Source organism: Hydractinia symbiolongicarpus, chromosome 9, assembly GCF_029227915.1.
Source record: "Hydractinia symbiolongicarpus strain clone_291-10 chromosome 9, HSymV2.1, whole genome shotgun sequence".
Classification (NCBI taxonomy): Eukaryota; Metazoa; Cnidaria; class Hydrozoa; order Anthoathecata; family Hydractiniidae; genus Hydractinia; species Hydractinia symbiolongicarpus.
In genome coordinates, this window is record NC_079883.1 from 13,340,961 (window position 1) to 13,365,569 (window position 24,609).

A 24,609-nucleotide genomic window follows, 5' to 3' on the forward strand; every position below is an offset into this window, starting at 1 on the left:
TAATTGATTATTATCATATTGACATTACTGTGTGGGAAAAAAACTCTAAAACACTTAAAAACTTAGAATAAAGACAAAATGAATAGCTCTTTAAGGAGCACCATAAACAAATATACGTAACAATACACTGCTTTAATAGAATATTCATAGAAAGGAAATTCTTTAAGGAAAAAAGTCTGTAAATGCCAAGAAAGTAATTAACACTCACAATATAAACAATATAAACATATCGTACAAACTTAAATTTAAATATATATATAAATATAAATATATTATGTCATCTATATAACATACACTGTCACTTTTGATTCTTCATTACTCATTTATGACTCGCGCAAAAATTCTAGATCGCCTGCGATCGACGTCACCTGGAGATTTATGAACAAATACAATCTTATGTTTCCAATAACAACACAACTCTCCACCCGCAAATATTTGTCGTGATTTTCGATTTTGTCAACAAGTGTGCTGATGGTCACGTTTGATGTTCTTTTGTCACAACATGTTCATCGTATTCATCGCCATCATCGTCGTCATCCTCTTCATCGCCTGTCGCTTCGCTGTCATCTTGAAAGTTTTGCAGCAAAAGCTCGATCCGATTCTTAATCTACAAATAAAAAAAATAAAAATTTAACAATGGTAGTGTAAAACAAAAAAGCAGAATAATAGCTGGGATGGTTCTGGAATAAAACTTTCTGCTACAAAAAGTCGTTTTTTAAAACGTAGTCGGCTCCGATCGTTTTGAGCTCGTAAGAAGTCGCGGGAAGGTTCAAGGTTGCGAAAAATATGGTTCGGGGTGGCAAATTATTTGCGGAGTAAATCATACGTGCTGGAAATGTCCCAGATAGTACGTGCTGGAAATGTCCCGGATAGTCGTTTGTTTGGGAAACCGTAAAAATATCGTAAAAGTAGCTACAAACTGTAAAGGAAAGATTTTAAGGTGAAATAAATAACGGGAAGTTTTAACATCCTTGGGGATTCCATCCCAACGGTTGGCTCTTCCTCCCCTCCGACTGTAACAATGTCACATTACCGCCAGAGATAATTATAGCATTGCTCTAACTTGCTTGCCTGCCACACAAGCCGATTAGCGGTCAGTAGATGGCACCAAATGGGTTGACAACACTACATTTAAAGTGCGCCGGAGTGGGGACTCGAACCTGAAACCTTATAATACAAGTCGAATGCGCTACCACTACACCATCTCCGCAAATTGCAACATTCAGCCTGAAGTCGTAGCCTTGTGTAATAATTACACTAAAAATGTATTCGGCAACGCCTTGTCGTTCTTCTTTTTAAATAAACAGTGAACAAATCCAATAAAAAATTATCAAGCTTTCAGAAAATATAAGTTTTTATAGAATTTCAGTTTGTAGTTCAGGAAATATATACAAGATTCTTAATATGGATAATAAAAATCACAGGTGTCATCCTTGAAAGAAAATATTTTTATTTTCAACGAGATTTATTACCGATGAGAACACACTATCAAGTGAAAAGTTAAATCCATACAAAAAGTCCCATCTTGCTGATGTTTGGACTGTGTTTGCAAGAAAAATACAGTACCTGTTCAGGAGTTTTTCCAGTCTCCAGCGAAACTTCATTTACCACGTGGTCTGACAACCTTCCTTCTTCTTTGGCCACAGCGTGTAGTAATAACCTATCTTCACCTCTAAAAATCAAAAGGGCGAACTCGCTCTATAAAAACCACAATATGTATTTACTGCCGAAAAAAATATTAAGCATATAATGGAAATGCATAAATGGTAAAAAAAATAACGAAAACCCTATTCATGCTCAAAGGTGTCAGATCCTTAAAGGGAAATGAGAAATTAGAAAATTAATTTCTGACTTAGTTTTGGGATTAAAAGAGTACTTGGGGTGAAGATACATTTGATGTTATCATTTATATTTTGGCGTGCTTTTAGTTTCTGTTTGTAAACAAAGCATTCCCTTATTTAGTTCGCATTTGCTCCAAATTATTATTTACAGGACAAAAAATCAACATTTTGATACCACCAGTATGCTTCTTCTGTATAGTGACAATTTTTGTACAAACTGAATCAGTTTTAAATTTTAGACCAATTTTTCGTCTAAAACTGTGTTTCGATGACAAAAAATCAACATGTTTTATTACCACAATCGTATCCACCATGCTTTTTTGTTAACAATGCCGAATTTTATCAAAAACAAAAACGAACCTTGGCAGTCATTCAGAACCAAAAATCACCTAAGGTAATGTTAAAAAAATGGGGAGGGTTGAGGATACCTTATCACATTTTAAGGCGTGAATAGGAAAAGTAACATTCTGCAGAAATATTTATTGGCATTATGTAGCATGGGTAGTCATGGTGACTTAGATGGGCAAACTTTTCATCCTGGGCGGATTTGATCACGAACTTTGAAACTAAACCGAATGTAAACACGGTGAATAACGTAAATAAAAACATACTCGGTCCAAACAATTACTTCCGTCGGCGTGTATTCAACAGACGGTGGTGGTACGCTATCATCTGTTTCAACGTTTTTCACCTCTAACGTATCCACACCTTCCTTCTTTAGCGTAACTTCAGAAGGTGCTGGCGAAACAGACTGATTTACAAAACTTGCAAAATCCTCCGATGCGTGCAAATCATCGTGGGTCATGTTGTCTTTTGTTTCCAGCGTTATGATCTCCGATTTCGTAATCCTTCTTTTGACAGGAGATATCTTTCCTTTGAATGTTAAATCACTTTCGTTTGTCTCCGTTGTTGCTATAGGATCAGGAAACGTTAACTCACACGTGACGTTACCATAACTTGATTTCTCCGCAGTTATGAAAGCTTTCTCAGCTTCGACTCCGGACGGTGCTTTCGACAAAATAGAGGTTACGTTAGATAAATTCCCAAAGGTCAAATCTTGTCCATCAATCTCAGGATGATTTACTAACATTTCCACTTTGGGGTGGTCAGAGCTTTTGAAGTTCAGGTTAAACTGAGCGTCTTCATTGTGTATCTGGCCTACGTAAAGAGCAGGCGAGGTGAACTTCACTTTCGGTGTTGATATCTGTATGGCTGGTATTGGGTGTTTCATGATGTCTTCCACTTCGACGTCCACATCGCTTTGAGCTTCCTGCTTCACTTTATTAAGCAACGCATGATGTTTTTCGTGCTGGTATTCACCTACGATGACAGCTGCTTCTCTTTCTAAACTGACTGTGTCAGATGATATTTCTATGATGTTAGTCTCGATGAATTGCTTTGTAGATACAACAGCAAAGTCGATGTCTTTCGAATACTCCTCCTTACTCGATGCAGAAGATCTATTTGTTGAAAGTTCTGACACATTGTCTTGGGTGTCTTGCAATAAAATTGAGAAGCCTCTCTGAGCTGGAGTATCTTCAATTGGTTCTCCTTTTGCTTTGTCTTCTTCCACTTTGTTTTCCAGGTCACCTGCCTTCTCTAAATCCGAAATATGATCTATGTCATCCGGCTTGTCAACAGCTTGTTGAGTTAGCGTTGTGACCGGCACAGTAGGTAACTCTTCCAAACAATCACCTTCAACAACAGACTTCAAATTATCAACAATGACGGGCTTCGAACTTTTTTCTTCGTCATTCTCTTTTATTTCCATCGCTGTGCCGTCATTCTTTGTAATATTTGATACGTCGTGTGTATCCTTCTTCTCGAAAGGTTCAGTCACCACAACAATACTTTGTTCCTTCTCACTTTCTGATAGGTTGAGGATATCTCCATCGTTAGATGTTTCATAACAAGACAAGTCAGCCCCAGAGTTATGCAGCTTGATCTGGGAGTTGGGGTATATTTGCGACTTCCAGGATTTGTTTTTACGTTTACTAGCTTGTTGGCGCAGCTTACTTGCTGTGATGCTTGTGTTAGACTTTTTCTTAGCAAACGCCAGCCCTTCCTTCTTTAAGTGTGATTGGTCGGTTTTTTTACGATACTTTGTTTCGTCGTGCGATAAAACATCACCTTCCGGTGGTTGATACGCGATCTCTTCAAAGTCGTCGATCTCTTTTACGCCTGCCGAAACAGCCGCAAAGTCGATGACTTCAAAGTCTTCATCATTGCTATAACGGAGTTAACACGTCTTAAATAATCCTACATTCGAACACTTGACAAAGGGAGTAATTTCTAGTTTCACTATGTCACCTACGTTTAAGTATGGTTTAAGTATGCACTATAATTCCACGCCACATTATGCCGAAAAAAATCCTCTCGAGTTTTTTTTTCCTATCTGTTTGAATGATTAGAAATATTTCAACTCGTTTTCGAAATCACGAAAAGAAAATATTTTTGTTCTAACGAAAATGCGTAAAAATGCTGATAGTAATGTAAAAACATATCTTAAAAGACAGCGTTCTCTCCCTACTTCGAAATGACTACTGTAGAAACTTCAGGAAGTACAATAACTTTAATAAAGAGATTGAAAAATGAAAAAATTAACCATAAAATTCATTACCCTTTTTGTCAAAAAGTTTAACGCTTATTTCATTCAAGCGGGAAAAATGATACCAAATTGTTAATTTCGTTTAAGAAAATCAGGAATTACCAATGCGCATACTCAGAATGTTTTGTTTTCTAAATTTTTTGGATCAAGGTGTGGCGTTGAATTAGCCCCTATAGGCAACAAGACGTATGATATATGCAAACAACCTCGCCAAAAAAGTGTATAAAAAGCTGAAGTTAGACACGACATATTTTGCTATTCGGATAGGCAATAATATTGATAGAAAATTTCTCGAAATTTCAATTTTAGTTAGGTCAGTCTGTAAACACGTCCTCGCGGGCGAGATAGTAAAAAGAAAAAAAAAGTAAAAATAGTTACCAAGATGAGATTTGAACACACGACTACTCCCGTGTCGGTGCTCAGAGAGGCAAAAATTTCCATTCTTGTAGGACACATTTGCGTTTTAATACAAGCTCACGAGCTTGTAATTAGAGACGAGAAAGATTGACATATTGGGAAGCATTTTTTAAAGGAAACTTAACTAGTCGTTCTGGCAGAACTTACCAAGCCGGTGGAGGAAGATCTGGAAAGAGTCGGATGAATTGATCTGTCAACTCCTGGTTCCCTTTAAACATCGGAGTTATGGCATCTACAATTTTCTGAGAGTCTTTCTCGAATTCTGTTACCTCAATTATTTTCTGTATGATTTTCCAATACCAGCCTTCGGTTGAGAAGAAATACTGCTCACACGACAAGTGGAATTGGATCACTTGATTATACATAAGCCACTGCATAAACTAAGAGTAGACAAACACAAGTAACAAAATAACACCTTCAAAATAAAACCATCAAAAAACACCAAATAACACCTTTAAAAAACACAAAATAACACCTCCAAAATAACACCTTCAAAAAACACAAATTAACACCTTCAAAAAATGATGGCATGTACTTAAATTAATGGTCCTCTGTTAAAAAGAGTGTCATAACCTTAATTAACCAGGGTGGCTATTCATTTTTAAAAGAGTAAATTCCAGGACTTTTCCAAGATTATTATTCCAAGAATTTTCTGCCTTTTTTCAGGAGTATCTGGTTTGACGACGACAAAAATCTCAAACACAAACAAAAAAATCATTTTTCATAACCAGACGACTAAAAAAAATTCGGAGAATTTTTCCAGGAGTTTTTTTCAGGACTAATTTTTATTTCCACGAGTTTAAAGGAGTTGTCACCCTGTATTGGCTTTAAAATGTTGTTTTAGATTTTTACATCGGAAAAACTCGGAGATTGTTTAATAACAGAAACGAATTTCTAACCTATAAATTGTTATCCATGGAAAACAAAATCTGCCATTAAGTTACTTATAAGTTTTAACCGGTCAGACACGGCTTCGATTTTTTTTACACCATGTCACCACAAAAAATGAAGTTACCTTTCCTACATGTCTTGCTTCGTGTTGCTCTAAAAACCCGGCAAAGTTGTCCACCAGTTGCGGGTAATCCGAAAGCAAGTCTGCCACCTTATAATATGTCTCCAGCTTTGTAAGCTTGTCAGAGTTAACAGTCTCCATCAGTTCGAAAAACTTAATACACACAACAGGTTCATGTTTCAACACCTCTTTTACTCGGTTGAAGTAGATGTTTGCAAAGTCTTTCGCTTTCTGTTTCAACCTGGCTTCGTAATCAAAGACAGCAGTGTTCTGTTTGCTCTTTTTCTTCCTTTTCACAACCTTTTTCTTTTTCCTGACCTCCACAGAATTCAGCTTTGGGGTATCCAAAACTTGCACATCACGACTACTAGGTGAAGTTTTATTGACTTTAGATCTTTCACTTGTAGCACCTATTTTTGTCTCTGCATTTTTTGCTTCGTCAGTTGCATCGCATTGATCATCAGTAGAATCATTTTGCTCTGCTTCATCAAGGACTACAGCTTGAACGTAATCTTCATCCTCTTTTGGCAGAACGGCTAATACCTGTTTAACTTTGGTGTCGCAACCTTCTGGTTTCTTAGGAGTTTTTAGTAACTCTTTCACTTCAGCTGAATGCAAAGGTACACTATCAACAGTTTGTTTCTTTGGTGTTTTCAACAGTTGTTTAACTTCACTGAAAGACGTCTCGTGCAGAGGTTTTGATGGAGTCAATGTAAGCTGTGGACATGCCTTAGGGCTAGGTAGATCTTTAATCAGTTGAGTAAAGGGTAAATTAAAACTGTCATTTGAATTATTCCTTTTCACTGGAGTTGTGAGCACAGACAAGTTGCTTTGACTGTGGGTGGTCACGTCTTCCTGCAGTGTTGAACACTCATCTATACAATTATATTTAGCATTAGTAGAGTCACTTACGACAGTAATTGATAATTCATTAGCATTATTACTATGTAGAGCAGATGGAGTTGCACCAACAGTTAAATTATATTGAGTAGTGTTACTCCTCGATGCTGATGGCAGTGAACAGTTTGGTGTTGATGTAGTGCCAGACTTCCGCTCTGATAACGACAGGCTTACAGGTGTGGTTATACCATTTTTTGATGATAATGACATTGGGGGAATTATTATATTGGCTGATGGTGATATCCCTATAGGAGTAATCATTATTCTTGGTGATGAGATTTGTGCCCCAACAGGCGTCAATATCACATGTTTTGATGCTGACACATGTTTTGATGCTGACACATCTATTGGGCTTTGCATTACATTGGGATATTGCGAAGTGTGTGGTTGGTCTACTGGTGGAGTGAGTTTTGATTGGGTCATGAAACTAGTTGGCGTCATTACCTATGCCAAAAAAATAAATAAATATTTTCATTGTTACAATTAAGAATTTAAGTCAAAATCAAATGAAAAGGAATAGTACTCAGTATGGGTATTAAAATTGAAAACAGTTTGGAACTAAATTATTCATTTAAAACACAAAGCATGCCTTGTGCACAGCATTTTGACAGTTTTTATAAGAGAATACAGTAAACCATTCCCCATTTCATTACAAAACTTTTGAAAAGTTATATAAGTTTAGACAATGCTATTTCATAATGTAATGGGACAAAATGTAATAACTACTGCATTATACATCATATGTACTGACAAGGACTGTACTATCAAGTAATGTATCCTATAGTATAAACAGTACCTTTCCTTCCGCACAAATTTCATCTTTCGACACCAAATTAAACAGATTGTTTCTTGTCTCGTGAGCTTTAACTTCTTCTGCTTTTATCTTGGCAGACTCTGCCACTTGTAATTTTTTGTTTTCTTTCAGAAACCAGGGCGGTGCAATCCTTCCCTTCCAAACACGTCGGGGAAGTTTATACAGCGGTACAGATGAGATAGCTATAATAGAAATTTTAGTATTTGGAAAACCTACAATATATATACGGTATAATATATACCTTATTGGTAAAAGATAGACAGTGAGCAGCGTATGACCATTGTCCTGCAGTTTCTAATGCGTCTGCATTAGTTTTTTCTGCCTTACAAAGATTTTTTAAGCGATGAGTTTCATCATTCATTTCATCATTTTTTAATTAATTTTGCATATATACAACAAGTAAAACAAGAAGTCTTTAATTCTGCAAACTTTAAATTTACTCGTTTTTAAAATTTGTAGAAAGAGGTGTGGCAAGGTCTAATGTTAATGTTACCACTCGTCCAGAATGAACGATATTTAAAAAACTAATTTAGTCCTGTCGGTATGTCACCAGTAGTGTCAAGTAAAAATTGCCTGACAATTGTTTTATTACACAGTGCTGAATAATTGAGATAAAAATGCTTGTTTTACTAAAAAAGAGCAACATCAATTCATCATCATCACAACAGTCCAAAATAAACAAAAATTATGATTTCTACCTCTGGGTACTGTAATCTTAACTTTTGTATGTAATTCAGGCAAAAAGTTTTCTTTCTTCACAACAGCAACTGGATTGCATTCCTCTCGACTGGAACATAAGTTCTTTACTCTTACTTCTAGTTGCTTTGGTGTTTTTGTTGGCAACAAGTGTTCAGCTATCAAAACAAATTTATCTTTTCCCTTGAACTGATTAATGCCGATGGCTAAAAGATTGTCTTCTACTTTTATAAATTTCATCCGCCTGAAAGAAGAATGTTTTGCAGTTCCGCCATTAATCTGTTGCATGCCTTGTTCAGGAAGTAACTCGATGTATGTTGCAAAATATGGCTCTGTTGTAATTAATTGAGCGATTGTTTCATTCACTTGATAATAGCTAGTTTTTGTTTTCGAAACTTTGGTGACAATCTTTGCGCCATTCAGTGACTTGATCAATCTAAACACCAAAAAGTGTGGCCAATACATAACATTTAATGAAGCTTAATGTTTAATAATATTAATACAGTTTAATTAACAGAAACTATAAAAAGCAAACACCTCTAATTAAGGGTCAAAAAAAATGAAAGAGAAATAAATACAGATGTTTTATTTCAAAAATATTTTTTTATGTGACTTGTCGCATTAGCATTGCAAACAACTACTTTTTTCCATTCCCTTTAGTGCTTTCTGGTGACCATAAAAATATACTTTACAAGTATTTTCAGATTTTTTTATGTCAATTTGGGCATTTTCTTTACACACAAACTAAGCTTAATTGACCATTGATTACCTAGTTTGTATGGTCAGGCTTCTAGAAACCTGTTTCCTGTCAAATTAAAGCAGGAAAATGAGACTCTCCAAATAACGACACCTGTAATTGGTGCACAAGAAGTAATTGCACCAAAAATGTGTGTTTATTAGAGACTTGACTTAATTAATTTTTTTGAAAAGTATAATAATTTAGGCAATACAACAGAAATTATGTGTGTACAAATTGTAAATGGCTGAGATTTTTTGTAAGATACCGAGTATTCATCTATGCAGTGAACTATACAGAGAAAGCATGGAAACAATAAAAAAACATGTTTTCCACGAAAAATATAACAACATAGATAAAAACATAGATTTTTACCACATACCTGTAAGCATCAGTTATTCCAGGCGTACAAAATGTTGAGTATTCAGCTTGGACATGACCAATGTCACATTTAGAATTTTCAATTGCTTTATTATGAAACATTGCAAGTTCCTCAATGTACTGCTTACACAGCATTGTCTCTTCTTTTAGTGATGAATTGGTACAAGATAACAGATAAACTTGCGTAAGAAGTTGAATGTGCTAATAAATAAATAAATAAATAAATAAACGGTGTCTTATATTTCATAATTTGTGTACCTGCATGCAGAAAGTACAAGAACTACTCAGCAGAATGAGAATGGCTGCTTGCAACCTTGTTGCACATAATAGGCAACCATGCCAATTCGCACTGACAATTGTCAACGTGGACATTAGACAAGACTGTGTAAATATTGAGAAATCACTAAAGTTTTTGTTACTTGATATGATGTACAAAAACGAAAATCTGATCTATAGATTTTTTAAAATTTTGTGGCAAGTTTTCAAATCCTGTTTGGCTTGTTTTTTCCACTGAAACGGCAAAAGTACTGTTGCATAATTGTTACACAGTTTAAATATTTAGGGATGAAGTACTTGGTTTATTTTTATTCTTAACTGTTAAAAATATGAAATCAAAAAATATAAAATATAAAATGTATATGTTCTTGAGAGCATAATATACTTTTGAATGGCCCGACATTATTATTCTTTCAGTGTGTTTTGTTTGCAGTGTAAAAACAAAAGTAAAAATTTTGTCACTGCATACAATTTTTACTTGACATCATCATCATCATTCATCATCATCATCATTCTCGGCTTAATGTCCGTTTTCCATGCTAGCATGGGTTGGATGGGGTATATTAATGACCCTCTTCCAATCTGATCTAGACTGTGTTAGATCTAAACTCAACTTCCTCTCTATCAAGTCTGTCCTTATAACCTCCTGCCAAGTCTTTCTCGGTCTGCCTCTGGGCTTTGCCCCAGGAACTATCAAGTCTCTACACTTTCTTACCCAATTATCCTCCTCCATTCTTTCCAAGTGCCCCAGCCAATTCAATCTTCTTATCTGGATAACATCTTTAATTCTACGGAGACTCTCAGACTGGCATTACACATCCACCTAACCATTCTCATATCATTCCTTTCTAAACGGTCAAGATCTTCCTGCTTCACTGCCCATGTCTCACTACCGTACAACATAACACTTCTTACACAGGCCTCATACAACCTACCTTTTACCTCAATTGACAGGACTCTGCTAGTCAATAAAGGAAGTAACTCTCTAAACTTTTTCCAAGCAGAACCTATCCTGCAAGTAACACTTCTTCCAACACCCCCTTCACTGCCCAACATATCACCTAAGTAACAGAAGTTCTTAACTATCTCTAACGAGCCACTGTTGTACATCATTAAAGCTGGAAATACTTCATTCTCTATAATTTCACCTTTGCAACGCTTGCATACAAACTGTATGCCAGCTCTTAACCTTCCACTAATACTACTGCACTTCTTATGTACCCAATGCTTGCAAGTCTGACAAAAAATTGAGTTACTACCAACCCCTTTCCTGCAAACTCCACAAGGCCACTTTCCAACTACAAGGTCACACTTGGCTGCAATGCTACTTATCATGACTTTAGACTTTGCCGTGTTTACCTTCAGCCCTTTCTCTTCTAGTCCTTTCTTCTACTTCTCAAACTTTTCAACTAATTCTTCCATCGACTCTGCTATGAGAACCAAATCATCTGCATACAATAACTCCCATGGACAACCTGTTCTGAACTCCATCGACAGCGCTTCTAAGACTAGAATAAACAACAAAGGACTAAGTACAGAACCCTGATGTACACCAACATTCACACTAAATTCATCACTAAGTGAATCGTTAATCCTGACACGACTTCTAGCATTGCTGTACATAGACTGAACCATCGTAACTAGCCACTCATCCACACCTAATTTTCTCATAGCCCACCAAATAACTTTACGTGGCACTCTATCAAAAGCTTTCTCTAAATCTACAAAGGCAAAATAGAGATTCTTTCTCTTTCCTAAATACTTTTCCTGAAGCTGTCTGAGTAAAAATATTGCATCTGTAGTGCCACGCCCTGGAACAAAACCAAATTGCATCTTATCTATATCAATTCTTTCTCTAAGTAACTGATCAATCACTCTTTCAATAACTTTCATTACTTGATCAACGAACTTCAAACCTCTATAGTTACCCCTTTCTAATGCATCACCCTTGCCCTTGAAACAATTCACTATTACACTCGACTGCCACCCACTCGGAATAGCACCATCCTTTATAATCTGGTTAGCAAGACTTGTAATAAGCTCAACTCCAATATATCCAGATGCTTTTACCATCTCTGCAACAATACCTGATACTCCTGCAGCCTTGCCAATCTTCAATTTCCTAATAGCCTCCACTACCCATTCTGTCTTGATCTGCATAGCTGGCCCTTCTACGACATCATCATCAGACAAATTATCCTCGTCCCAATCAAACTCAGTGTTAAGCAACCTCTGATAATGATTCTTCCAAGCTACCCTTTTCTCCTCCTCTGTGCTAGCCAAAACACCTTCATCATTACGTATACACTTCTCACCTACAATATCTTGATTAGTCTTCTTCATTTGCTTTGCTATCTTGAATACCTCATTGCGCTGGTCTTCCCTTCTTAACACATCTGCAAATCTGTTTCTCTCTGCTTCTGATTTTGCCTTATACACTGCTGTACGAGCGAGATGCTTAGCTTCTAAGTAAATATTTTTACTACCACCTGACTTCCACTCTTTCCAAAGTTTCCTCTTTTCCTTTATACACTGGTCAACCTCATTATTCCACCACCAGGTCTGTCTATGTCTAGCTGGTCCTTTCGTCCACCCACAGGTATCATCAGAAGCTTCTAGAAGACAATTCTTCAAAGTAGTCCAAGTACTTTCAACATTGTCACTATCACATTGACTATTGTAGGCTAACTGCTGAACTTGACGACACTTCAAATAAAGTATTTTTAAAAAACACGAACCTGCTGCATTTGTGCAGTAATTTGTTGATATTGTCCAAAAGTCAGCTCAAGATCCTTTGTAATGTCGGGATAATTTGGCAAGTATTCCTCAGATCTGAAAAAAAGTTACAAAAATATTACAGCTGCTGATATATCATTTGGTGTTATTTACAAAAGTAGACAGTAGGTTTTGAACATGCAACATTTCTATCAACACTACCACCACAGAGTCTCTATGTTGTACGTTTGTTACAAAAGCTAAGCTTGGCTTTCGTTCTCACAAAAGATTAGTCACAGTACTGCAACACTATGGTGTAAACTTATGTCAACACAGGGAAATCAAAAACAACTTACTTTACTTTAAGTTCTTGATCCCAGTTTTCAAAATATTGCTCGCAATGCATATCCTGCTGTTTTTCCTGATCGAAACCAAGTAAAAGCTCATTGAAAAGTTCTTGAAGCTCCTTTTGTGTAACACGTGTTGCTTTATCATCCCGAAGCTCTTCTGTCTCCACCTACACAATACAAATCTGCTTATTTTTTATATCATTATTGGCATTCACAAAGTTATGCAACATTTTTTACATTTGTATATGTGATGCTCTCTAGGAAAATTGACCGCTTCTATTTTTAATTCGTATTTTTAAAACAATAGAATTCCGTATTTAGTATTTTTAAAAATACGAATTGCGTATTGAAAAATATGGGTGTTTTTTTAAAAACCGTATTTCATATTTTCAAAAAATATAGAATTCGTATTTAAAAGTACGCATATTTTTTAATACGAATTTCGTATTTTTGAAAATACGAAATTTGTATCAAAAAATACATATTTCTAAAAATACGCTGTGAGAACTTTTCATTTTTGAATTGAAAGGTTTTTCATTATATAGGAAACGTTTCATTATTTTTTTACATCGTCTCACAATCGTATTATGAAACGAATTTAATGTTTTAATTTTTTTTTATGAAACAATTATATAATTTAATACGAAAAATGAAACGATTTTGAAACAATATTGTAAAAAAAGTTTGAAACGATTTGATACGATTGTCAAAATATTGAAAGTAAGAGGATGCTAAAGCTACATGATGCATTATTAAAACGAATTTTGAAATAAATGAACTAATTAAAAGCCTATTAAACTTGTGAAATAGAAACTTGTCTTTTCTTTAAAAACTTGCCGTAATCATAATCGTAATCATAATGACAAGAAAATGTGTATATGAAGTTTTAAAGTTGCCGTATTTCCTTCTAAAATGGCGAGAAAGTGTCCCTGTGAAGCTTTAAAGTTGTCGTATTTCGTTCTAAAATGACGAGAAAACTTTCCTGTGGAGCTCTAAAGTTGCCGTATTTCATTCTAAAATGTCGAGAAAACGTTCCTGTGAAGCTTTAAAGTTGCCGTATATCATTCTAAAATAACGAGGAAACGTCCCTGTGAAACCATTGACTGCAGGTATATATTCCATTATAAAGTATATATAGGGCTTATATAGGGCTTATATGAATATAGTACCAGTGGGACGCCTGTAGGTTTAGACTCAGAACAATTTTGTATTTTTGTTATAGAAATACATAAGTAATGAAAGACATACCAATTCTACTGTGAGCAAAACATAAAAAATGTTTTGCGTTTTACTACTACAGTGCAATGCACACCACCTTTGTATAGTTGGCTGTAGTGCAATTTTTGTTGAATGCTAATCAAGTTTAAGAGTTTGTTAAGCCACACATCACTACTTATGCTTATGATTAGAACTGCATTGAGTATAAAACGCTGATCAAATAGCGTGTGAAACCATAACCCGACTAAAAAAATACTTAACATGTACCACAGTCCTGTTATTGACTTTGGCTACAATTTTGGTTTACAGAGAGATAAACAGAATGTTATTCTACATTCTTACTTCAGTATCATTTTCATCTGCAGCCTCCATGTAGTTAAAATCTTCATCATTAGGATCTTCATCAGCTGTGTCATTTAGTGCTTTTATTGGCTTGGTGAAGTCAGACAGCCAGTTCATCCAAATAACTTCATCAGGGTCATCAGGATGCTTGACGCTAAAATCTAAAGCTGTTGAGTCAGGTGGCTTAAAAGCTGCCTCAAGTTCCTCTACTTCAACATTCGGCATTGGAAAACGTGATCTGGTCCGAGTTGCGATCAAATCGATTTCTTCCTGAGATTTTACTGGTGGATCTGGTAACTTAAACAGCTTTTTTTTCGCAGACCCAGGCTTTTTAACAGCTTCACTAACAGAGTTATTAGGAACAAAACTTTGGTTTCTTGGAGTGACAACTTTTTCAGTGTCATCAGATTCAAGAATGGTGTCAAGATCTGCTACACTTGATGCTGGCGTTCGTAAAAGTGGGGATGCTGCATCACTTAGGAAATCACTGAAGGTTGACAAGTCTTCATCACTGGCTTGAGAAGTTTCTTCGTCATCATCCTTTGGTTCATATTCTTCATCGGAAGAAGTTTCAGAGGAAAATTGTAGGTCAAGGATCTAAAATATTCACAATGTTTTTACACAGATTAAAAGTATGTAACCAAACCAACTGAAATAAAAACATTTAAGGTTACTGACTTACAACTTGTGATAAAAACTCAAAAACGTTCAAAAACATTTTTAGTGTTGTTGATATGGACGAAGAAAATTCTTAAAAACTTATGAAAAACAGATCTTCCAGTTTTTGTAATCCAGGCCTGCATGTTAGCTTCTTGCAGATACTTGACAGCCTCAATGCTGTTAGCCTTGAGTTTTAAATATTAGGCACAAAGTTTACTTGTTTTTCACAAGTAATTTAGGGCTAGTAACAAAATGAAAAGTAGTGCTAAACATTAGTCAGAAAGCTATATTACAAATATTTATAAAATTCTATTCTTAGAATACTTAATATTCTTGAAAACAACGATTTAAACCTGAGGCTTATCTTATTTTCTTCTTATGTTTAGGAAAAATCTAAAGGCAATGTGTTTTTTTAAATTTTTTACACAAAAACAACTTTAAATAACATTCTTTTTCAAATTGTTACTTTGTTTTGTTTTTTAAATGCTTAAAATGTTTCATAATCCAGTTAAATATGCAAACAAACAGGGTTTAATCCAGGAAAATACTTTGGGCATCGGTAATCCCTTAAATTCACTTTCAACCTTTTCAGAAAACGAGAAACTCTATTTGCTTGTATCAAACAGTTAATATTTCAAGGTGGACCCACAAGATCTAGAACTGTTACCACCACATTTTTTCTCATCCACAGGCTTCTCATTTTGTAAATATGTGCTTACGTGATCAATCACATACGCCAGTTGACCACGTTAAGCGATTGCGTAGCGTACCTAATTTGATCTGGGTACGCGATATTTAAAATGGCTGTTTATTTGTTTAACAACACATGTGCAAAGGACATCATGCATGCAATACGGGCTCCAAGGTTAATCTTTTTTGTGGTAGAAAAGTGGGGATTGTTTTAAATCGTGAACCCCAAACACGATGATTAAGCGTCTACGTATAGCAACTCTCTCAATCTTAGCTTTCTTTTCTACTTGTCCGAAATAGTATGCATGACTATACTGTTATTTTCATAAATTTATTGCTTATTTTTCAGGTCATCCATCACAAGCAAATAGGCAAAAATGTGCTTCTTTTTCAAATTAAAAAAATCTTGATCAACTTGGCCTAAATAAAACTTCAAAATTCATTCGGAAAGTTCAGCTACATTTTAAAAAAATTGATAAGCTTGGTTCTCACTATGGGCTAACAATGAGTTAACTATAGTGCGCATAATGTGTTAGCCGATTTCAATTTTTGAGCTACAGGTACCTACGGTGGCATCGTTAGCTTTTTTATAGCCGAATATAATGCGAGAAAGAATGAGAAAGAAAGATAGAAAAAAGTCTTGTTATTATTACTACTTCGAAGAAGACGACGTAGCCTGGAAAGAAAGGAATTAACAAAATTACGAAAAAGGAAACAACCTTTGGTCAGAAAGGCAGGGAAAATCTTTCATGTTGAACGCCAACTCTTCTTCTTCTTCAAACGTCATTTTTTTAATTTTGTCAGCTATTTTAGTTTTAAAAGGACCTTTCACAACAAAACATACTACTATGTATAAAACATAGATAGCTTTGAGCACGACTTTTGTCGGCTTCCTTTGAAGATTGCTCAAAGTGAGCTTATCTCACTGTTAGCCAAAAAAAAAATATCAAAAAAATTTTGATTTACAAAAATTGGCTTACGATGAGCTAACGATGAGTTCAGCTGTGAGCTTAGCAGGTACTTTTACATTCACACTATGGGCTAACGTCATGTGCACTATGGTTAGCTCATCGTTAGTCCATAGTGAGAACCAAGCTATACAAACAGCAGGTTTCTTTTTTAAATTTGTTTAAATAACACTTGCAGCATAAAGAAAAAAATCCATTAAATTCGGACCTGCTATGGTTTCCAATTGTTTTGTCAAATGAAGAAATTATCTACAATTAAATAGATGATAAGTGCAGTTTTGCAGACTTGCTTATCCGTGCTCCCGCGGCGTTCACCTCCACATTAGTTAAGAAACGCATGGCTGATTTTCTTGTGCACGATCTAGGTACCAGCAACGAAGAGATTTATGTCTAGGTAGTTCTTTCAACTAAGTCAGGAGTCCGTGAATTAGCTAGGATGGTCAGGTTGGCTATGAATAGGCTGGCTCGTGGATTAAAGGGACCAAAATTATTCAATAATTCTGAGATCTAAAAGGATGGTCAGGTTGGCTATGAATAATGAACAGACCTAATAAGGGTGGTAATAGACCTAGGTGTTGTGCTAGATAATAATAAGATTGATGAAGCACCTGCTTGTGCCTGAAACATAGTCCAATTCACATCGGCATTTGCAATTGCCAAAGCAAATGTTGACGTGTAAACAAAAATTGGTTTTTATTTAGGTTGTTTGTAAATTTTCTCTTTAAATTTAACTGTTTTTGTGTATTGGAGCATACGTTCACAAAAAAATATAAATTGCTGACGCCAAACACAAGTTTGCCGACCCAAAACAGGAAAATGTCATTTTCGTGAAATAAACTTGATTAGAAAGGCTGCAATAGAAAGAATATAGTCTCCATCTCTTTTTCCCATTGTTAAAAAGTTTAAGACAAACAGTTATGCTTACATTAACAACTTAAATTTAACAACCATTTCAGACAGTAAGAGATTTCCATGATCAAGGTTGTCATTTAATCCGATTAAAACTATCAGATCAAAAAATATCCAATTTTTTTTAATCCTTATTTTAAAGCAAAAATTCAAAAAACATAATAAACAACTCAGTTACCGTTGGTTTTGGATCTGTCTCTTCCTTTGAAATTATTAGAGGTTCATGACCAAGCATACGAGCTTTAGCACGTGTCATTTTTAAACCATCATCAGGGCAAGAATTACTGCTACCGGCAGCTGTTTGTGCATATTCAATCACTCTTTTGTCTTTCAGAATATGCTAGATAAAAAAGACATTAGCACATAATAACTGAGAAAGCAATATTAGAAAACAGGCATGTAAAGGGGCAGCATGGTTTCTCAGGGTAAGCTCAGTACTGGAAAATAAATAAAACTTAAAAGATGTTCAAAAAAAAAACAGCCTTTTCCTCTTCTATCAAGCACACATTACACCAAGGTATATAATCAACTTTATTGGCTTTTATTGACAATTTAGTCATTAAAAATTCTTTATTTTGATTATTGCAACAGGTCATTGATACATACGTGAAGTATAGTCTTCACATTGATAGCCGTAAGGTTTGCCTTGGCTGCATTTTCCTCGAGATCAGCTTCTAACTTTGTCCAATCAATTTCGCCATTGTCAGAAGAATCGCTTTTATCTGCTTCCATTGAGCTGTCAAGTTCATGATTTTCTTTTGGGGATTTGCGCTTCCTTCTTTTCACACCCTTACTTTTCTGACGAGCAGTTCTTTTTACCCCTGGTCTTGGTGTAGATTGTAACTGAGACATTGCTAAATGTAAAATAGTTGTTACTAATTTTTATTTGATTCATTTTTTATAAACATAAGCCTTATAAGCATAATAGTGCTGAAAAATAAATCGTGTGTGGAGGAACTATTCATACCCTAACACTAAGAAAAGCAGGCCTTACCAATAAAGCTTCTATTGTTTTTGTTTTTATTTAGATTTAGATTTAGACTTAAAATTGATAGGGTTTTGCAATACATATCTGTTACAGGAAAAAGATAATAGCTTGCCTCAATAAAATAGGAGGGTTACTATCAAAATTAGAAGGGTGAGATTCCTAATAATGGGGGGTTGTTTTAAATGGGGGGTTGTTTTAAAAAGGGCGTTCTGACCCCTCTGCCAACTATGGGTTCTTTCTTGGATAGTTCTTATTTTTTATCAAGATGGCAAGTTATCAGTAGTTAGATATTGGTGTTTCGTGGCATTTATTAGCCCTTTTAATTCAGAATTTTAAGTGTTACCAACTAATTTATCATTGCAATTTCCATACTATATTTTAACTCTGCAAGAGTTTTGTAATGTAGTTTTTAAACTAAACGAAGCATGTTGGGCTTCAAAAAACAGGTTCACACTTCCCTTGGTCAACACGGAATTTGGCAAAAAAGCCTTCCCATTTAGAGCTGCAAAAGTGTGGAATAATCTTCCAGACCAAGTGACCTATGATGGAAGTCTGCTTTCGTTTAAGACTTCCGTCTCTAATGTATTTGGCAAATTCTAATGGAGATCACTTTTAAACTTTTTAATTTTTGTTTTTTATTCCTTTTCTTTTCAATTTTCACAGATTATAAATGTTACTATGTTTGATTGAGCTGAGGCAGTCTAAGGTTTAGCATTTTTTGTTTCTTTTTTGTTCTAGTGGGCCCCAGTGGAACAATCCACTAACTATAGGTTTTTGTGATTTTCTGGGCTAGCCACTTTAAATATTTATTATTATTATTATTATTATTATTATTATTTGGTAAACTTACTACTTTTGATACTGATTTATGCTCTCATTTTATAGCAACATATTTCTAGCGTTCTTACTTTACAAAACGCCTTGTTCTCAATAGTCTTTTAATTTAGCATAATGTTTCCTGTTGTTCATGAAATGTGAGTTTTTATGTTTTAGCTACCCCCTTAAATTAAAACAATTTTTTACTAGAGAAAAGTGTTATGCTTATAATAAAAACTATAAAATAATATGCAATAAAGAACATTAGTTTAAATGCATAAAATAAACATTAAGTTCAATGCAGAAAAGCGACACTAATTAAACAACATTCGGCATTTTCTGTGAAATTTTGCCATAAGTGGTTACAAACTGCTTATATTGAGTTAATTGATGCGCAAAAAATATGTTAATTGCTTTTTCGCTAAGAGTTTTTATTATTGCGCATTTCCATAGGAGGTCTCTGAATGATGGCTCTTTTTGTTGTTGTTATATTTTTAGCTCTTTTTTGCACGTGCGATATAAAAGTCTATAGGGCTTGTATGATACCCAGAAATGATCTGCAAGTGTAAAATCAGGCTTAAAATGTCACAAAAAGCAGGGGTTAATGTCAACACAACATCTTCTATCAACAAGAATCGGATGAGCTAGAGATGACTTTCCTTGTGACAGGAGTGTTAATAAAGGTTGATGGCAGATGTCAAATATTTGGTGTTAGTGTCACTGAACCGAATGGTACTTTCAAATTACAATTTTTGACATTCAGAGTTGAAAGAACTAGAGCGACAAAAAAAGTTCTATGCTCGTTGTCAACCCTATTTTGAGAACATCTAACTTCATGATTCAACTTCATCAGAGAGCTCTTTTTATTTTCCTGCGGTTTATGATGCACATTAAAATTTTTGATTGAATGGTCTAATTTTGTGAGCGTGAGAAGTAATCAACTTTTAAAAGACGCCTAAAACAATACATACTCAAACTGAGAGCTTTAAATTATTCAAATTAGAGCGTTTATACAGGGTAGGAGATATACGAGGGTGCCAACATGTCGAAAAAAAACACAGGGGCTGTCGGACAAGTTCTGGTGTTTTATAAAAAAACTTTTTGAAAAAATTTTGCCCGGAGAAACCTGAATCAGCCCGAAACAACATTTTTTTAAGGATTTAATCCAGGCGGTTACAGTCAAAAACCTTGCAAAAAATTGAAAAAACGACTGCGGCCAGATAGATAGATAGACAGATGTGCATATTTTACATGGCTAGCCTCACAAATATCAAGGGATATACCCTGTCTATTATTTCCAGGAGGGGCCATGGCTTAGATGGAGAGTCCTAGAGTATTTAATGCTCATTTTGAGCGACGCAGACCCAATTAGGGCCCGCGCTCTACTAGACAACTCCCGGCAACATCCAACGGCCCACACAGTGTGCCATCTTCCCAATTTCCCTCACATGGCTTGGATTAACCCGGGGCTATGGTAACATTCACTCGCCCATGTTGAATCGCCGTCAAGAGGAATCGAACCCCGGTCTCCCGCACAGAGTACGAGAGCTATAACCACTAATCTACGGCGCCACCCTCGCATATACAGCACTTTCAGCAATTCAGCACCCTCTTGACAGACAGACAGATAATTTACTTCTGCTTCAGGCCACTCCCCTAAAGCAGCAGCAAACTTTAATAGTTATATATGCATATTGAAACACAGAGGAACAGCCAGAAAAACTGTTTTTGAGTGCCTGAAAGATAGAACTAAAAGAATCCACAATAATTGATGCAGTTTGGCAGGATAAAGGGTTTATTTTTATAAAACACTTGAAAAGTGGATGTATTAGGGGGTGGTAAAGGCATCTTGTGTACAGCATCTTGTCTCCATACACGCATACAGTATAGCTAGCTAGCTAGCTTAACCTACTTTTGTGGACAAACAAATACCTTACTCCATGAAATTAACGAGCCAAGAAATTAACGCGAATTAAATTAACGGTTATGAAATTGACGCGGTTCAATGAAATTATTTTGAAAAAAGTCATTTTATTAACGCAGGCAAGGTTGTTTTCAAAAATGCATTTAATTAACGCAAATTTGAGAATATGCGATATCACACGAAGCAAAAATTACGACAACAGTCAAATCCATGGTAGTAAAGCGGTCTCCTCTATTACAAGGTGATTTGGAAATCGAAATAAAAGTTTTCATTGTTTGGAAAGACAATGTTAAAGATTTAAAAATTTAAGGTGGCAGTAACCCTTTTAAAAATTGGAATTTTTTTTTTTAAATAATTAGTTACAAAAGGTTATTTTCAGACTATATATCCATATTTTTTCTGTTATAACACACTTGTCACTTGTTTATGGCTAAAATACTATTATCTTTTCCCAAAAATATTCAGCCTCAACAATTTCTCTTTAAAATAAAATTCATGAATTATTAATTGCGAAATTGTACAGAAAGGAATGACGTAATTATTAAAGAGAAACGTTAATAACAACAAAGATAGCGCATTATGTAGAAATTTAAGACGATCTTCATTATGCTACACTGCACGAGCTTTAACTTTCGATAGCATTTTCATTAATTACTTTAAAATTTTCAGACATGCTTGGTGAATCATGCAGCCAAGATACGGTGTGCGGAGAAATAAGAATGAAGAATGAACAAAAAAAATTTGCACATCGTTTTAACAGGTTTAACCCGAGGTTCATTTTATTGTGTATTAAGGCCTATATTTTTAGGAAATAGTAAAAAAATGGTATAAATAAAACACTGAGTAAATAATTCAGCTATTTGGACAGCTAAAAAAGGGTTTACGCTTTACGAAAAAGTGCTTTCAGTTAATTTTCCACTTGGATCAGAGTATGTAATTATACAAAAGCTATTTTAAAAAAGATCGCTGAAAAACAAAAACACTGTTGAGCTAGCTATTGTCCGATGAGGAGGAAATAGTAGAAATTTTTTTAAAAAAATTGTATTTTTATGTTTTTTTAGACTTTAACATATTATAAAAAAGTTACCAAATTAACTGTATTTTAATTAAGATGCTATTTAATTAACAGTCATTAAATTAGCGCCAATTTTAAAAAACCGCGTTTCATGACTTGGTAATTTCATGGAATAAGGTATTTTCTATATATACAAAACCATACGTGACGTGGGGCTGGCGGAGCTGTATTTTGTGCTGCATTGGAAATACACCAAAGACCACGAGAAAAACATGGAAAGACCATGGCATTCGGAAATAAACATTTAAGTGATAAAAATAGACATCTATCTAACCTTTTTTGTTAGTTTTGTTAATTGGACTGTTGTTTTTTTCCTTCGCTTCACTGTTTTACCGCATGGCTTTGTTATTTGGTCCTCAGTCTTTTGTGCGAAGCTATTAATCTCGCGGATTGGCAAAAGCGCTTCAGCTAAATACATTCCGTGAGGACTTGAGAAATGAGTTCTTTGAGAAAAGGATCAATACGACAATCTAGGTGATAATAATTGGCGTTCCTAAATCTTTAAAATATTACAAACATTAAAATCAAACTAAGCATTTTCTTCATTTACTTGTTTCCTCTATTACTTGATATTTCTTTGTATATATTATGCCTGAGGCTGGCTGTTTATTTTTTGAGTCCTTGTTCTTGTTTTGTTTTAGATAGAAGAACCCAACTGGAGTTTAGCTATCCGTATATATAATTTTATTTCCTGAAATTTTCCTGAAATTTAGCTCTTATATATAGCTATATTGGCTGACATTCCCCTTGTTAAAAAGAAGTAACTCCTGCTTGGCTTCAAGGGAACCAAGGGTATAAAATGATGTTTCAAAGGGCTTAAAAAGTTGGTGTGTTCCGTACGATGTCATTCACTGTACGATGTTGGGCTTTTTTGCCGTAGCGCTGAGAGTGACCATCCTCGTACAAAACTGACCATCTTCGTACAGCGGCGAATATCGTCAAAATATAAAACTTTTATAATAAAATAATAACTTTTTTAAAATATCTTCTTTTCTTTTATTTCGTTTTCAAAAAGAATACATTCGTTTTACGATCTAGATGCCTATTTGAAAAAATACTAATAAGGCGAGCAGGTTAGACTCCTATCTGGATCTCATCAACCTCGTCCCCAGGACCTATTAGGCTTTTCATGGTTTTTATGGTAGTGACTTTTGAATTTTATGCTATATTGAATTTTCGTGCAAAAAAACTGTAAATCACCCTTGTCTCCAGTGCCTTTGCGTGGCACGTACGAAACTGTTTTTGTAAGCATGGTTTTGTTAATAATTGAGTGAGAACGGAGAAGAACGCAAAAACTTTCAATATATTATTTTTTCTAACTTTTTAAGTTATTACGATAGGAAAAGGTAGGTAAATATCGACCTTTTCGAGTACTTTTTCGAACGCACATTTTTAAATTTATATAAAAACTTTTAACGCGTGTTTTTATGTTCAGCACAATGAGGACTGAAAAGAGGTACATGGAAGAAAAATTTTAGGAATGACTAAACGGAATTCCGTAATAATACCCGAACAGACTTATAAAACAATGATGGATTTTTTATGTGGAAGAATAGACAACGTTCTACGTGCTATGAAACGAAAACTTTGCAGAAAAAAATTCCAAATTGTACAAAGTTAGTATTGTTAAAAAAAATTCAACTTAAGTAGAAGAAGTGAAGTAGGCCCAGCCTCGTACACAGTTATTTAAGTTGTACGAAGTTGGTATTGTTAAAAAAAATTCAACCTAAGTAGAAAAAGTAATGGAGGCCCAACGTCGTACAAAGTTATCTCAGTTGTATGAAGTTGGTTCGAATCAGAAAAATTCAAATAAATTAAAAGAAGTTAAGTAGGCCCAACCTCGTATATAGTATTTGAAGTCGTACGAAGTTAGTATGGATAAAAAGAATCAATTTTTAAGTGGGAGCAATGACGTTGCCCAACCTTGTACACAGTTATTTAGGTTGTACGAAGTTGGTACAATCGTTAGATAATAATGGTCAAAAATTAACGTTCAGAGAATATTTAAGATATTATAATGTTTACTGAATGTATTTAGCAATGCTTAGATATTCATTTCTAAACCAAATTATTCGTTGCATAATTTTTGTACAGCAATTGCAATGCCCATCTTCGTACAAAATTGCCCATCTTCGTACAAGTGCGAAAAATGACCAACCTCGTACAACGGGTCAATTTCGTACGGAACAGGTGAACAAGTCTTTTTAAATTTTAAATATTGACAATTCACTTAGTTAATAGTTGTGCAAGAAAACCGTGCAGTTTAATCAATA

General features: G+C 34.8%; 1 protein-coding gene across 1 annotated transcript; it reads right to left on the reverse strand.

Annotated features, from left to right (window-relative positions):
• Positions 1 to 7: 7 nt before the first annotated feature.
• Positions 8 to 22,735, reverse strand: LOC130657296 (GON-4-like protein). Its single transcript, XM_057460276.1, has 14 exons — positions 22,611 to 22,735; positions 18,140 to 18,387; positions 17,712 to 17,873; positions 14,307 to 14,903; positions 12,753 to 12,913; positions 12,420 to 12,513; positions 9,407 to 9,606; positions 8,291 to 8,724; positions 7,575 to 7,774; positions 5,882 to 7,222; positions 5,014 to 5,246; positions 2,453 to 4,069; positions 1,567 to 1,672; positions 8 to 607 (listed from the first exon to the last, which is right to left on the reverse strand). Exons 2-14 carry the CDS (start codon positions 18,383 to 18,385, stop codon positions 476 to 478), a joined length of 5,523 nt encoding a protein of 1,840 aa, XP_057316259.1. The 5' UTR covers positions 18,386 to 18,387; positions 22,611 to 22,735; the 3' UTR covers positions 8 to 475.
• Positions 22,736 to 24,609: the final 1,874 nt, after the last annotated feature.

What these genes read in the sequence shown, in the direction of transcription:
- LOC130657296 (XM_057460276.1), bottom strand. Translation starts at nt 18,385, where the DNA reads ATGTCTCAGTTACAATCTACACCAAGACCAGGGGTAAAAAGAACTGCT. An exon ending in AGACAGATCCAAAACCAACG is followed by an intron (nt 14,904 to 17,711) that starts GTAACTGAGTTG and finishes TGAATATTTTAG; the next exon opens with ATCCTTGACCTACAATTTTC. An exon ending in AAATTTGTGCGGAAGGAAAG is followed by an intron (nt 7,223 to 7,574) that starts GTACTGTTTATA and finishes TTTTTGGCATAG; the next exon opens with GTAATGACGCCAACTAGTTT.